We start from the raw sequence: 13,221 nt of genomic DNA, 5'->3' as shown, positions 1-13,221 counted from the left end.
AACCAGAGAACGCTGTACTCCAGTGCACAGAATTTCTTCATAAACTGCCACACAACTACCAATGATCTCTGTAGGTTAATTTCCCCTACCCTACCCTTTTTTAAACTGTCAGGATATTTTTTGCATATCAAACAGAAAAAAACAGTTTTGAATACAGAAAATAATCTTAAACCTAAATGAGTGAAAATGCATTAGGTGGAGCATATTAACTGAAAATATATTTAAAAGTTATGTTCCAATTTCATCACACCTGAATTACTCCACACATTTTCCACCCCAAGTTTCAGTGCTGATAGAAGACAACTTAGCTCTAACTATCCTCTGGTAAAACAATTATTAGCAAAATCACCTGTCTTTTCTTTTAGTCATTGTCAATCTGCAAGAAGGACTATATTTTCATATAATGTATTTAAAAAAAAAAAAAAAAAAAAAAAAAAAAAAAAAAAAAAATCAGGTCATTTAGACTCCAGAGGCACCAACACAAAACCCCAGAAAGTAAAGAACTTCTGTCCACTTAGCTCCAGTTCATTCAACTCAAATATGAAGTCATTACTTTTCTCAAAACTTCTTCTGTGTGTAACAATTATCCTGAAAGGAACAATCTCTTATCTATTCCCAAAACATGCAAGTTTAATGTTTATGTAGCCAGAACAGAAAAGCTGATGGCCAACTTCATGAAGGAACAAGACTGAAGGAATAGTACAGATTGGTTGCAAACTTTCCAGTGAGTGCTGTGCAGACGCATCTTCTCTGCAGTTCAGTCTTTCTAACTGATAAGCTTGCAGGTATCCTGGACACAAGTTTTCAAAAGGTAATCTGTCAGTGTAACAAGCAGTCCATAATGCTTCAATGCTCGCTAAAATATGAGACTTAAAAAAATAAACAAAAAAGTTGTCAACCCTCACATTTAATACATTCATAACACTTTTTAATATATGTCCTCCTAGAAATTACATGATGAGATGTGGTTGCTTGTAATAAGCTATTAAAGTATTTCCAGCATCTAATTATAGTAAACTGGAACAAGAGGACTGGATAGATTGATTGGAATAAGGGCAAGAATTGTGAATCAGATTATTTGCAAATTATTGGAATGTTTCTCCATAATGTTGGAGTAATTACAAAAAAATAAATAAGAGTGACTCCAAGATGTTAACTAGGTTTAAAGATTTGTTTAGAAATTACAAGAACAATACAATGCATCATTACTAAGAGTTGAAGAAAAAATAAATTAAGCACTAGTGTATTTTGCAATATTCATTAGTCTATCAATTCAGTAGGCTGTCATGAAAACTTTTACAGTTCAAGGAACCAAATAAGAGGCATTCTGATTTGAAAGACAATTTATATATATAAAGAGAAAGATTTTATGTTATTTTTTACATAAATAGCATACCAACTTCAACAACGTCCTTTCTGGGGAGGGAAGGGAATTCCTCTATTCAAAGAGATTCCTTCACAAACGACTTTTCTAGAACAAAAAATCCATTTGTTTTATAAACCAGGTTCATTTCACTAGAAACAAGGTTCAAAATCTTTAAGACCTGCCAATGCAACATCAGGGCTTAAAGCAGCTTTTCTAAAGTGTCAAAGGTTATGTTTGTTCTTCACTGGCTTGAGTTAAGGCAGACAAATTGTTTTCTCCAATGTTTTCAATCATTTCATTAAGTTCCATTTCATGGATTTCTTCATCGTATGATGTGTTAAACCTGCTCTGTAGGTTGTCCTCACAGTAGATACAGTCCTTGAAAAGAGAAAAAGTCTCTCATAAGACATTAATAATTCTAGCTCTTACTCCCAACCTCATGCCTATCATAGATCTTATCCCAAGTTATTAGTATAATTACTAACAAACAGTAAGGAACCACATGTATTATGGCAACAATAGCTGGGATATTTTTCAGCATATGACCCAATGGCTTTAATGATTCATTTTCATCTGAACACAGGAATCAGGATAAAGACTTCTAGAAGGTATTATGCCATAAGCCATTTCAGACTTGAAAGTGCCAAGTGAATTTTAATAATTTCCTTTTAAATCTCCTTTTTAACAATCGACCATCAGTGCAGCATAAAAACAGATGTGGTATGTTCATGCCTGTTATCTCCACTTGCAGACTAGCAGTTACCAACTACAGTTTCCACTAATAATTTCACAGCCCTATATTACTATTTAGATTGGAATTTCACTATGATTCCACTGGGAATCCACTGCTATTCTACCCTCCCCTGCTCAGGGTACTCACTGATATATTACTGATCATGACAGGAATGAGTATTTAGGATAAATCTGAAAGGAGGAACAGTAGACTAACATCAATACAGTTAGGGTGCTATATGCATAAGGTGTAGTGTAGAAGACAATGTGCAGATATTTATTGAAGAAACTGATCAGCAGATAGACAAAGCCGACAGCAATAAAAATACTGGAGAAATGCATAGAAAAGTAGATTTGTGACTGGCCTTGAAAGTAGAGGTGGAAAGTCTGAACAGGACACACTAGGGAAAAAAAGGGTAAAGCCAGTGCTTAATTAACTCAGAAGGTGCATTTCAAGTGTGTTGTAGTAGCAAGTTTTAATAGTTTTGTCTGGATGTAACACCTTCTGTCGGAACTGATGTCTTTTCCTTGATGACTCAAAAGGTTTCTGCTGACTGATCCTATGCAGTGGAGATTCTCTACTTAGAAAAAACTGAGACATGTCTTGTTCCCTGCCTGCCCCCAGTGGTTGGTGCGTAGGGTCCCAAAGATAATGGAGCAACTCAAGTCTTTTAGTGACCACTGGGCTAAATCTGTTTTTATGTTAAAAAGGTGAAGACATCTGCATGGGGAGGGAGAAGAAGGGGTAAAAGGATTATTTTCTAGATGGCAGTATTTTAATGAAGCTCCAAGTAAATTATAAACACTGCTCTAGCTGGCACCAAGGATATTACAGTGCTAGAAGCTGAGAATACAAAGAACACCTCACTACCAAGGACAACAGTGGCAATGCAAGCTGAGTACTCACTGTTAAGTTGCCCCATACAATAAACTTCGGGGCTGAGAATTGACATGGGCAACTGTACTGTTGTTACTGATATTCCAACTGCAAGAGCTACGCCATTGGCACCAAGTACACCAAGGCAAGTATACTGAAGGGTTTGTACCAGGTGCAACACAAAACTCCCGAGACAATGCTGTTGCTCCAAGGGTCTCAGAAGGACCTGTTCTGAGCCATGATGTATCCTTTGATAGGCTGAAGTGATCTCTGCTCCTTTCTTCTTGGTCTCAGGAAAAGTGACCTATATTTTTGCCCTTCAGAGATGTTGTGTTCTTTCCTGAACCTCTACAGTGACTTTTCCTTTTTTACTGGTTTCATCTGACACCAGTTAAACAAAAGAGAACCTAGAAAGCTGGAGCTGAGAGTCAAGTTCACAAAGGGGAAGACTGTCCAAGGCCAGTAAGGCCTTTTTTCTCTTTCTACGAGGCCCATGATAGATGTTTAATTTAAGACATGATGGGATCTAATCTGATGGCAGGATGCATGATTTTGGGATCAGGGATTAGATCCCAACTACACCTTGCTTGCTGGTGCAGCAGGAGCCCGGGACCCCATGCACAAGCAAGATAAAACCAATCAGCTAAATGTCATTTGGGGCCAGGAACCAAATGGTCCCCAACCCCACCTGACAATCAATTCAATGCAGGAGGAGCCCAGCATCAGGCTGCAACAGGTCAGTGCTAGATTCCCCATGTACTGGGAGCTATAAAGCCATGTGTGCCACCCAGCTGCACATGAAGAGTTGTATAAATCCCATGTACCATCCTGGTGCAGCTCCCTGTGTACCAAGAGCTGTCAAAACCTATGTTAGCTGCTCAGCTGGGTGGCACACAGGGTTTATTCATCTGCTAGTGCAAGTGGAGCCCAGCACTGGGATGTGGCAGCTTGATGCCAGGCTCCCCATACACCAAGACCTGTCAAAAATCAGTGTGCCACTCAGCTGGGTGACATATGGAGTTCTGACAGGTCCCAGGCACATGTTCAATTTGAGGCATACTACAAATAAGCCACAAAGTTATTCCTCATGTAATGTAGAAGATAACTTTGTGGCTCATTTATTCCATTATTATGCTTTAAATCAAGTTGCACATGTGGCTGAATACTATTTAAAGTGTGATTAACTTGTTAAACTGGTCTGAAATGTAATGCGTGTCAAGGGCCTGAGAAAGCTCTCAGTCACTTTAGGAGGTAAATGTAAGGAAAGTCTCTCTCTCACCTTCACTGTGTTATAGAAACCAAAATGGGAGACAGTTGAGGGAGTGTCCCCATCCTAAGGAGAAGGCACACCTCAAAACATCAGTTAGTTGCATCTTGAAAGGAGCACATTTTGAACGCAACAATCTTTATTTCAGCCATAAGAATTAAAAAGACAGCTAATAATTGTACAAGGCTGAAGATTTAGTGGAGTACGTTAATTATGTTTGAATAGTCATAAAAAAGAAAGTGTTGGGTTGTCTAATACAAGAGCAGCAGATATTACCTAAGAAAAAAAAAATCTAAATCACAGATGGAAAAAATAAAAGACCTGAAAGATGGCTGGGCCCCACTCTGTATTAGGATATAGTGGTGGGTAGGTGCAGGTGAGGCTTCCATGGACATGACTGGCTAAAAGAATCCAACCTTACACACGTACCCAGATGCAGGATACACATAAGCAAAGCACCTCAATGATTAATCAGAGACATGCACCTATCACAGTTAATTTTTTCTTTTTATAGAATACTTGCTAGATACCTTTATCAAAACTGTCCAGAAATAATAAAAAAAAAAGTCATCCTTGACTAATAACAGACCATTACAAAGAGACACGAAAGTAGCTAATAAATAATGTAGCTGCTGGCTCAGTAGTGTTTTATATAAGATGTGCATTACAGTTGTGCCTCAAAAAGTACAAGAGCCTCCAATTTTTCCCCAGCTGCAGTTCAAGTTCTTTTCCTCATCTGTTAGCCCTTTTAGGTTTGTCCCATTTAACTGCAAAAGGGATGGACTGAGGAACAAACACATGAGTCAGGGCACTAGCCCAGATCATTCCCAGACACACTGGGTAGGAAGTAATTCAGTGGAAGGCTTCTGAAGCTAGAATCTACTCATTCAAGTTTTTCTTGAGAGTATATGGTGAACTGAAGGGGTCTCTGCTTAAAAAAAAAAAAAAAAAGGATGATAATGATCTTGGCTGGAGATCTGACATGAGAAGAATATATACATGTTTCTAATATCAGTAATTAATGTTATGGACAGAATTTCAGTTAGTTCATTTCTAAGTGTATTGCAACGAAACTTCCAAATTAAACTTGTAATGTACAGTAGTTGTCAAACTTTAATTGTGACATGAATTTAAAACCATCAAGAACAAATAATGGAAGACCATTGGGTATTATTAAAGCAATATTAATTAATTTAAAAAAACTTACTGAGTTAGAAACTGCTTTTGGAAGTCCACCCTTCTGCATCCATGGATGAACCTCAATAAGTTCCTTTTTTTGTTCTTCTGTAAACTTTGGTTGGAACTTCTGCATTTGCTTTAGCTTCTGTCTGTCCTCTTTTAAAACAGCTTCCACATTTCTAAAATTAAGTTGATACAGAAATTAAAATGAGACTGAGTCTTTATTATCCTCAAATTTATTTAGTTTGTACAGACAAAAATAACTTAGGAAAAAACACAAGATTGAAAGCATTAATTTTGTTCTGGAATCCATATCAAACTTGAAATGAGAGCTGGAAAGAGATCATGGTTGTGACAGAACCTTCCCACATTTGCAGAAGGCACCAATATCTCTGATGATTGGTGGACCTCTAATTTTCCAATGAGCACTCATGATGACAGTTATTCTGATGCATGCATCAGCAAAATGGGCAAGAACTTCCATTTCATGTTGCTGCTGTTTCTTATGAAGGCTCTATGCAGTAGCCGCTGCATATGTTCAATTATTTACAAGGGAGAATGACTTTAGACAAAGGCTGCATATGCATGATAGGTAGGGCAACCATATTAATTTCGAAGGAAATCCAGGACAGAGTAAGGAAATGTAGGACAGGGACACCCCATGCCCCCCAAACCCTGTGGCTCCCAGGAGACCTGAAGGCAGGGTGGGCCAGGCCAGTGAGGAGGCCCATGGTCAGGCTCCATCCCTCCAGGTAGAGGTTGGACCCAGCTGGGAGCGGCCCCTGTGCGGCACGCCCCAGGCTCTGCCAGCCTGCACTGCACGGCCACATGACACCTCCCCCTACTGCTGGCAGCTGCCCTGGGCTGCCACATGCATCCCTAGCCTCAGCGGCAGCAGGGCATGAGGCTGCCAGCGGCCATCCCACTCAGGTGCCCAAGGCAGCCATCCAACACAGGTGCCCTGTTCGTCTCATACAGGTGCCCAAGCCCCAGGCTGGCCAATTCCCACCCCAGGCAGGAGGAGCAGCGCTCAGCCTAGCCCACTCCCTCCACCCCCAGCCTCCAACCATTGCCAAGGAGGAGACAGGCCAGGCATGTGTGGGCAGGGTAATGCCACCAATCCAGGACTTTTGCTTCAGTTTTAGCCAACCAGCCAGGATGCTGTGATGGCCTATGAAATCCAGGACTGTGCTGTCCGAACAGGGATGTATGATCACCCTAATGATACGGGTTAGAATATTACAAAAGGAAACTCCAGGATCTGAATGGGCTGAGACAGAAAACACTGTTCCTTATAGAATCCAAAGCGTGCCACCTTGACTGAGGAGTGCTCAAGTTTAAAATAAATGTTTACTAGCCATGTGCCACTGCAGAAAATGCAACAAAGCAGGGTCTGGGACCACCATTCCAGCAACCATCCAAATGTATTTCTTTATCTAGCAGCTGGAATTGCAACAGGTTGGCACCTCACCAGGGGGTGGCATTTCCCCTTTCCCTTAGTCTTTTCTGTCAACCTCTGACACTGTGACTAATACAAGCTATTCAGTGACAACACTAAAACAAGGAAGCCTTGCACCTGTTTCTACTCTTAGCAATTCTAGGTATATTTACTTATATTAACAGGGAGCATCCTCAAAATCATCCATCCAAAGCTATACAAAATTCAGAAAAGCCAAGGTACTTTTTAGCTCAGGACAGTATTACTACGTCTAGGGTAACAGGGAGAACCCGCAAGTCATTATTGTATGTACTATCCACCTCATTTTCCCTACCAGCACTCCCATGAGAGTTCTTTTTCATGTTTTGAAAAATGATTTTCTTCCCTTTCAGAAACATTTTTTTTGCTTATTGCAAGTCCATCAATATCTTACAAAACGCCTCCTTTTTTCAAAACTTCACACTAGGTTTCTTAAGAATATAGGTTGACAAAACAGCAAGATAAAATGTACAGTAGTGATTTTGATGAAGGTTTTACTCCTTGCTTGTGGGTTCTTATTCTTTGGGCTTTGAGAAGGGCAAGAGACACCAGCAAGTTACAATCAGGCAAGAGACTGAGAAAGAAGATGGAATCTGAATGGGAAGTCGTGGGCAAGAGCCTACTAGAGTATAGGAACCTGCACACACTTCCCAGCACAGTATTCCAGGCACTCTGACTGGCAAAGGTCTGCTACTTAGAGTACAGGATTTACAAAACACACACACTTAGCAATTACTACATATGCATCTTTCATATAGCTTATTCTAGTTAGCAGAAGAAACGATAGAAAAGGCTACATATTGGAAAGCAGAATGCTACTACCACCTTGTCTGTTCCAGGTCAAGAAAATTACTGAAATAGCAATCTATATATTTATCCCCATAACACCTATGCAGCTTATGAAAGGAGTAAGACTTACCGGGATGGTATCTGGTATGTCATCATAACAGCATCATCTGTATTAGCCATCAGTAGCCAGATAGGATCCTGAAGGACATATTTAATGAAATGCTCATTTTCTTCCATTTCTGTTCTCTTTTTTGTTTTATGTTGATTTTCTGAAGAGTCAATACTCCCAAAGTATTTGCTGGTATGACTTGTTTCACTACTGCCTTTAAAAATAAAACATAATTTTATATGAAATATTGGACCTTTATAATAAAGTTATCTGTTTGAGCCTTGTTTGTTTGTGTTTTATAGTCAGTGTATATGCATGATGGAAATATGTGGTAGAATATAGTTTCTCAACCTGTGGTACGCATACCCCTGGGGGTATGAGACACAGGCAGTGGGTATACGGGTACCCCCACACTCTCTTGCCCTCTTTTCCTCTCTCTCTTGCCCCTTCCTCCTCTCAAAACTACGGCAAAAAATTGTAATTCCCCTGTAATAATTTGGTGTGCAGCACTGGGTTCAACTCTTAGCTTTGGCCAACATCACTTCTAGCCCAGGTACATACTTGAGTTGTGCACCCCTGGTGTAAAAGGTGGCAAGCCTACCTATACCAGATCAGACACCTGTCATATCATGGCCTAATATACACAGCCCTTCTTCCAACATATAGCACACATTAGTCTGCAAGTATAAAATCCCCTGGAAAATTGAGTGTTGGAGTACTTATTAAAATTTTCAGAAGTTAGGGGGTACTTGCTACTGAAAAGGTTGAGAAACAGTGGTAGAACACTTGGACAACCATTTAGTCTCTAGACATGCCATTATATCTAACCTGTTAGAAATGAAACTTTACGACATACAGCTGTTACTACTAAATACCAAGTAGGAACTCCAGAATAAAAGAAAATGAATTAAGCCCTTTGAAATGGGATTGTGAAAGAAGATGATTCTAATCATAAAGTTTATAGATGAGCAAAGGATATGTCCTAGAATTTTCCTAAAACTTAGATCTGGAGCTTAAAATTACGTTTAAAAGAATCAAGGCTTCTTAAACTGTTTTCTAAAAGGAAACAAAGACAACAGATTTATTTATCTGTCAAAATTGCTTATACCCTCCTAACTGACCTTACAGTCCCAATGCAACTAAAAAAGCATATGCAAGTTACCACAGAGGTATCTACAAGAATAGTAACCTCTGAATCAAAGGCTGACATTCTTAAACAAGGAATAAGATTATGTTTATAAACCTTGTAAGTAGCCAAGACTAAATAGAAGATTTTCCTGGAAAACTTTTGAGCTCAAAGTGATAGTCACAACGATATCTTGTGCACCATTCCCCATGAGACACTAGCAGGCAAATTACATTCACCACTGGTAAATGTTACCTGTTCTACTCCCTGACATCCCGCAGCCATTGGATCCAGATCCTAATGATTCAGCAGCTGCTGACACACCACTACCCGATGAAGCTGAACCAGTGCCTGAACATGCATCCTCTTGAAGTAAAATGTCAAGCAAGTCACTTGACATAGAGAGCGCATCACTGTTCTGAGCTTCCATTAGAGATTCCACCTGGGGATGGAATAAGGTGCATTCAAAACTTATTTATGTTAAAGTGGTGACAGACATCACTTCTGTACCTAATATGAGTAAATGCAGCTAATTCAGAGGAAAAAAGAAAGCCTGTACAATATATGACAAGACTAACTGGTATGCTGAACTGAAGGTGGTAGAAATAGACTGTTCAGATTGTCCACTAAACTTTTAATCTAACAACTCTTTTAGATTTGAAGCTTTATTTTAAAAACAGTCAGCAGAGGAAGGTGTGTTAGTGGATCAGTACTGATGGACTTTATTGTGAAGAGACCCGAGCCTTTGTCTGCAGCATCTAGAATTCACTGGTACGGGAATGACTTTGTAACCATCTCTACTGTGATCTACCTACAAAATTTACACTTCTTGTAAGAGCTAAATTACAGCTGTTGGTTATACTGAGTGAACAGTAACATCTGGTGAAGTATGCTGTTGCCCACGAAAGCTCATACCTCTCTGGACCAGTTAGTCTCCAAGGCCCCAGGCATATAATTACATTTACAGCATGCTTAACATATTGCCATAAATAGCAACATGCCACATGTTTGGCCAACTTATGGCCCCATAAAGTGGAAAACCCAGTCACAAAGATACTCCACATAAAACACCTTTGTGACTGGTTTGTATGGTGCCATACATTGAATTGTATGGCATGCCCCATGAAGTATCAGCTGACGATCTGCATCAGCTCTCGGGCAGCCCCAGGTCTAGAATAAGTCTGGGATTCTGAAGTTCCTGGTGGGGGTGAGCTCTGGGGCTTGCTGTAACCTGGTACTTCAAAGCATCCCATCTGGTAGCTAGCTTTCATGGCACAACTAGGATTAGTCCTCAGTCCAGTAAGAAGTATCACATGTCCTGCCACGCATGTGTGGCATGGCAGGACCTGCAATTGTTGGGATCGAGGAATCAAGATCCCATCGTACCATTATTTTATTTGAATGTCTTTCTGGAGGCCTATTAAATCCTATCCTGCCCTTTCTGAGTAAAAGAGGATGATAAATAGCTTGCTTGCATGGACTGCTTTAGGGGAGGAGTTTTATTTGTATAAGCACTTTTATATTGATTTCTAAATCAACTTAGATTCAGCAGTGAAAAACTTGAGAAGAACACCCAAAAGGTTTATAAAAAAGGAGGATAAAAAATAATAATAAAATATGTGGCCAGGCAAAAAGACTGCTGCTAGACAAAGTATTGTCATGCACTATTTCCAGTAACATAATTAGACTTCTATGAAGTAATATCTACCTATCTTCCTTAAGAAGAGTACTTCAGTAATGATTTCCTAGGAGCCGCAATAAAGTTATACTTGGTAGGTTTTGAAAAACAGGGCAGCTTATTTTCAGAAGTTCAGAGAGGTTAGAAAAACTTAACATGAAAGCAAACAACTACTGATGTTTTCCTCATAAGTCGCATATTGTAAGATTTTTTACCCTAATATCAGCAAGACTGACAATGACTTTCAACTGAAAAGTTTCCTTAAAAGTATAATGCAACTGGAAAGGTATTGCTGCACTACAGTTCAAGGATCTTTGAAGATTCAACCTTTCAACAGAAGATATTAAAAATGGGACATTATCTACTATAGCATAGAAACTGTTCTTTGCTGAAATTTGTCCCATCAGCTAACAGCAGTGCTAAATCACACATATATTTGGCTTTTACTTTCTGCATCAAGACAGTCATATTTAAATGTTTAGGTTCTTAGATGTAATAGTACCAAACTGGTAATGCCAAGTGGCAAACCTCTGGAGAGAAAGTCAGGGGCTTATGTGTGAGCACCAGTGCATTTTGGAAAAAAATAAAAATAAAATCGCAATTCCTAATTCTAGGGAATCATTCATATTAACTACTAAGTTAACTGCACTAGATATTTAATGACTCTTAACTAGATTTATAAAGTGAATACATATATCTTACATATTTATGACTTCACACACAAATACACTGTGCTACACATGGTCTGTACATGTTTAAGGCTTAACAAATGACCATACTGTTTCAGTATTGGCCAACCTGTGCTGTAGGAGCCTGTATATCCTACATTATTCAAAAGGCTTTTTCCTTCAGATTTTAAATTTGCTGAGCCAATACCTGCTCAATTCTGAAAATTTTAAGAACTTGAGGTAAAGGAAAAATTGGCTGACAGTCCATGCATTACCAAAACCTGTATTAATTCATTCTTAATTGTTGTCAGTTAACTATAGTTTAGATTTTAACATTACAGAAAACTTGTTTTAAAATGCTTTTTTCCTAGTCCAGTTTGATTTTCTCCCAATGACCTTTAAAGCTTTTAACCAAAATGTTATATTTAATTTTAAGTTGTTAAAAAAATTCTTCTTAGAACCTTTCTAGTGCTTTTGAAAAGGCCAGTATTTTGTGTTAACCTTAATAAAATAAAATGCATTGGTTTTGAGGTCAACGTATTATGTTTTTAAGCTTCCAATTCTAAACTCTATATAGTTAAATGTAATTCTGAGAAAGTAAGATGTCATGGAACAAGAACACATGCTATTTCTATCTAGTACAAAAAACACATTTAAGGTTTTCCTTCTTTCCTCAGGAAGGACTGGGTTTAAAGTTTATTTTGCTAGAACTTGGTGAAGACTGAATTTAATAAATTAAAGTTATAGGTCAATCTATTAAGTCAATATAGCCTCTTTAATTTCTAAAGCAGAAAGATACAAAAAAAAAGTCAAATGGCACTTGAGAAAATGATAACAAATTTTAATCTCTTCAAGATGCCCTGGGGTACATTTTTCACTTACAGGTAAAGAACCCTTTCTGCTGCACTCCTCCGTTGACACGGTTTTGCTTGTGGCAGCTCCTTCAAGCAAAGCTCCATTTAAGCCAGAAGCAGTACCACTTTCAGCAGTTTTGGTGATTTCTTCTAATTGCAGAAGATTTAGTTGTAGAGGAGAACTACATCTTGACTGAAACAAAGGCGGTGAGGCTTGATCTCGTAGGCCGAGAGACTGTGGAGTGGAGGAACGAGACTGCTCATTTCGTGATTCCACGACAGGAACTTTTTCACTTTCTGTTGGTGGACTATACTGGAATGACTGTGCTGGAAAAAATGTCTGTTGGGGGAAAGAGTTGGGAGCAGCAAATGGAGGTGGTGGGGGAAACGTGGATGGTGAAGAGAGAGTGGGATGGGCAGGAAAACTAGGCTGGCCATGATAAAGTGTCTGTGGCAAACTGTTGTTCATTTGAGGGTATATATAGTTGGGGAGCACTAGTGCTACTACTGGTGTCACAAGAGGTGCAGAAAACTGTGATGTTTGCATGGGACAACTACTGCCAGCATCTGGTAATTCATTAAAACCTGAGAGGGATGTCTCAGGACATGGTGGTACAGTTCCTGATGTTGGAAAAACTGGAAGTGGATATGCAGGCATAACAGTAGGGAAAGACATGGCCGGGTAGCTTGCTTGAGATGTATCTGATGGCGACCAAGCTGTGCTATTTAGACCTTGTAGTGGAAATCGGTGAGGGGGCTTTGTTCCAGAAGTTGTGCTATCTGAGGATTCTTGTGGCTTTATTCGTTTAGACTTTGATTTCCTGTTTTTTCCATTTTTTTTCCAAGATTGGTCCATTCCAGAAATACCATTTCTTTGACCACGAACACCTGGAAAACAGGAGAAAGCTGTTTGCAATTTGATGGTACCTCATTTAGCTATTCTCAGGAGATGTTTAAAACCTTGCCTGTTTCACTATTTTTATGTCACTAGAAAGGAACCAAACAGGAAGAAGTAGGGTTTATTCTTTTGCCACTGGCAAAGTGATTAGGTCTCTTTGCAGGAGCAGAAATATTGGTACAAATGTGGAGGTTGGGGGGG

At 39.2% G+C, this 13,221-nt stretch overlaps 1 protein-coding gene across 2 annotated transcripts in view; it reads right to left on the bottom strand.

Moving 5' to 3' along the window:
- Positions 1-441: 441 nt before the first annotated feature.
- The window catches only part of PER2 (period circadian clock 2), a 64,470-nt gene continuing 51,690 nt past the window's right edge, over positions 442-13,221 (bottom strand). For both annotated transcript variants that reach the window (XM_019503677.1, XM_019503678.1), the window contains 5 exons: positions 12,151-13,010; positions 9,178-9,364; positions 7,818-8,010; positions 5,450-5,600; positions 442-1,744 (listed from right to left, as the gene is read on the bottom strand). In XM_019503677.1, coding sequence (XP_019359222.1) covers positions 1,595-1,744; positions 5,450-5,600; positions 7,818-8,010; positions 9,178-9,364; positions 12,151-13,010 — 1,541 coding nt within the window. In that variant the 3' untranslated portion in view covers positions 442-1,594. The remainder of the gene's footprint in view (positions 1,745-5,449; positions 5,601-7,817; positions 8,011-9,177; positions 9,365-12,150; positions 13,011-13,221) is intronic.

The sequence above is a fragment of the Gavialis gangeticus genome, unplaced genomic scaffold, assembly GCF_001723915.1.
Source record: "Gavialis gangeticus isolate Ggan-Ray unplaced genomic scaffold, GavGan_comp1, whole genome shotgun sequence".
In the NCBI taxonomy this organism is placed as follows: Eukaryota; Metazoa; Chordata; order Crocodylia; family Gavialidae; genus Gavialis; species Gavialis gangeticus.
This window is presented reverse-complemented; position numbering and strand designations above follow the sequence as displayed.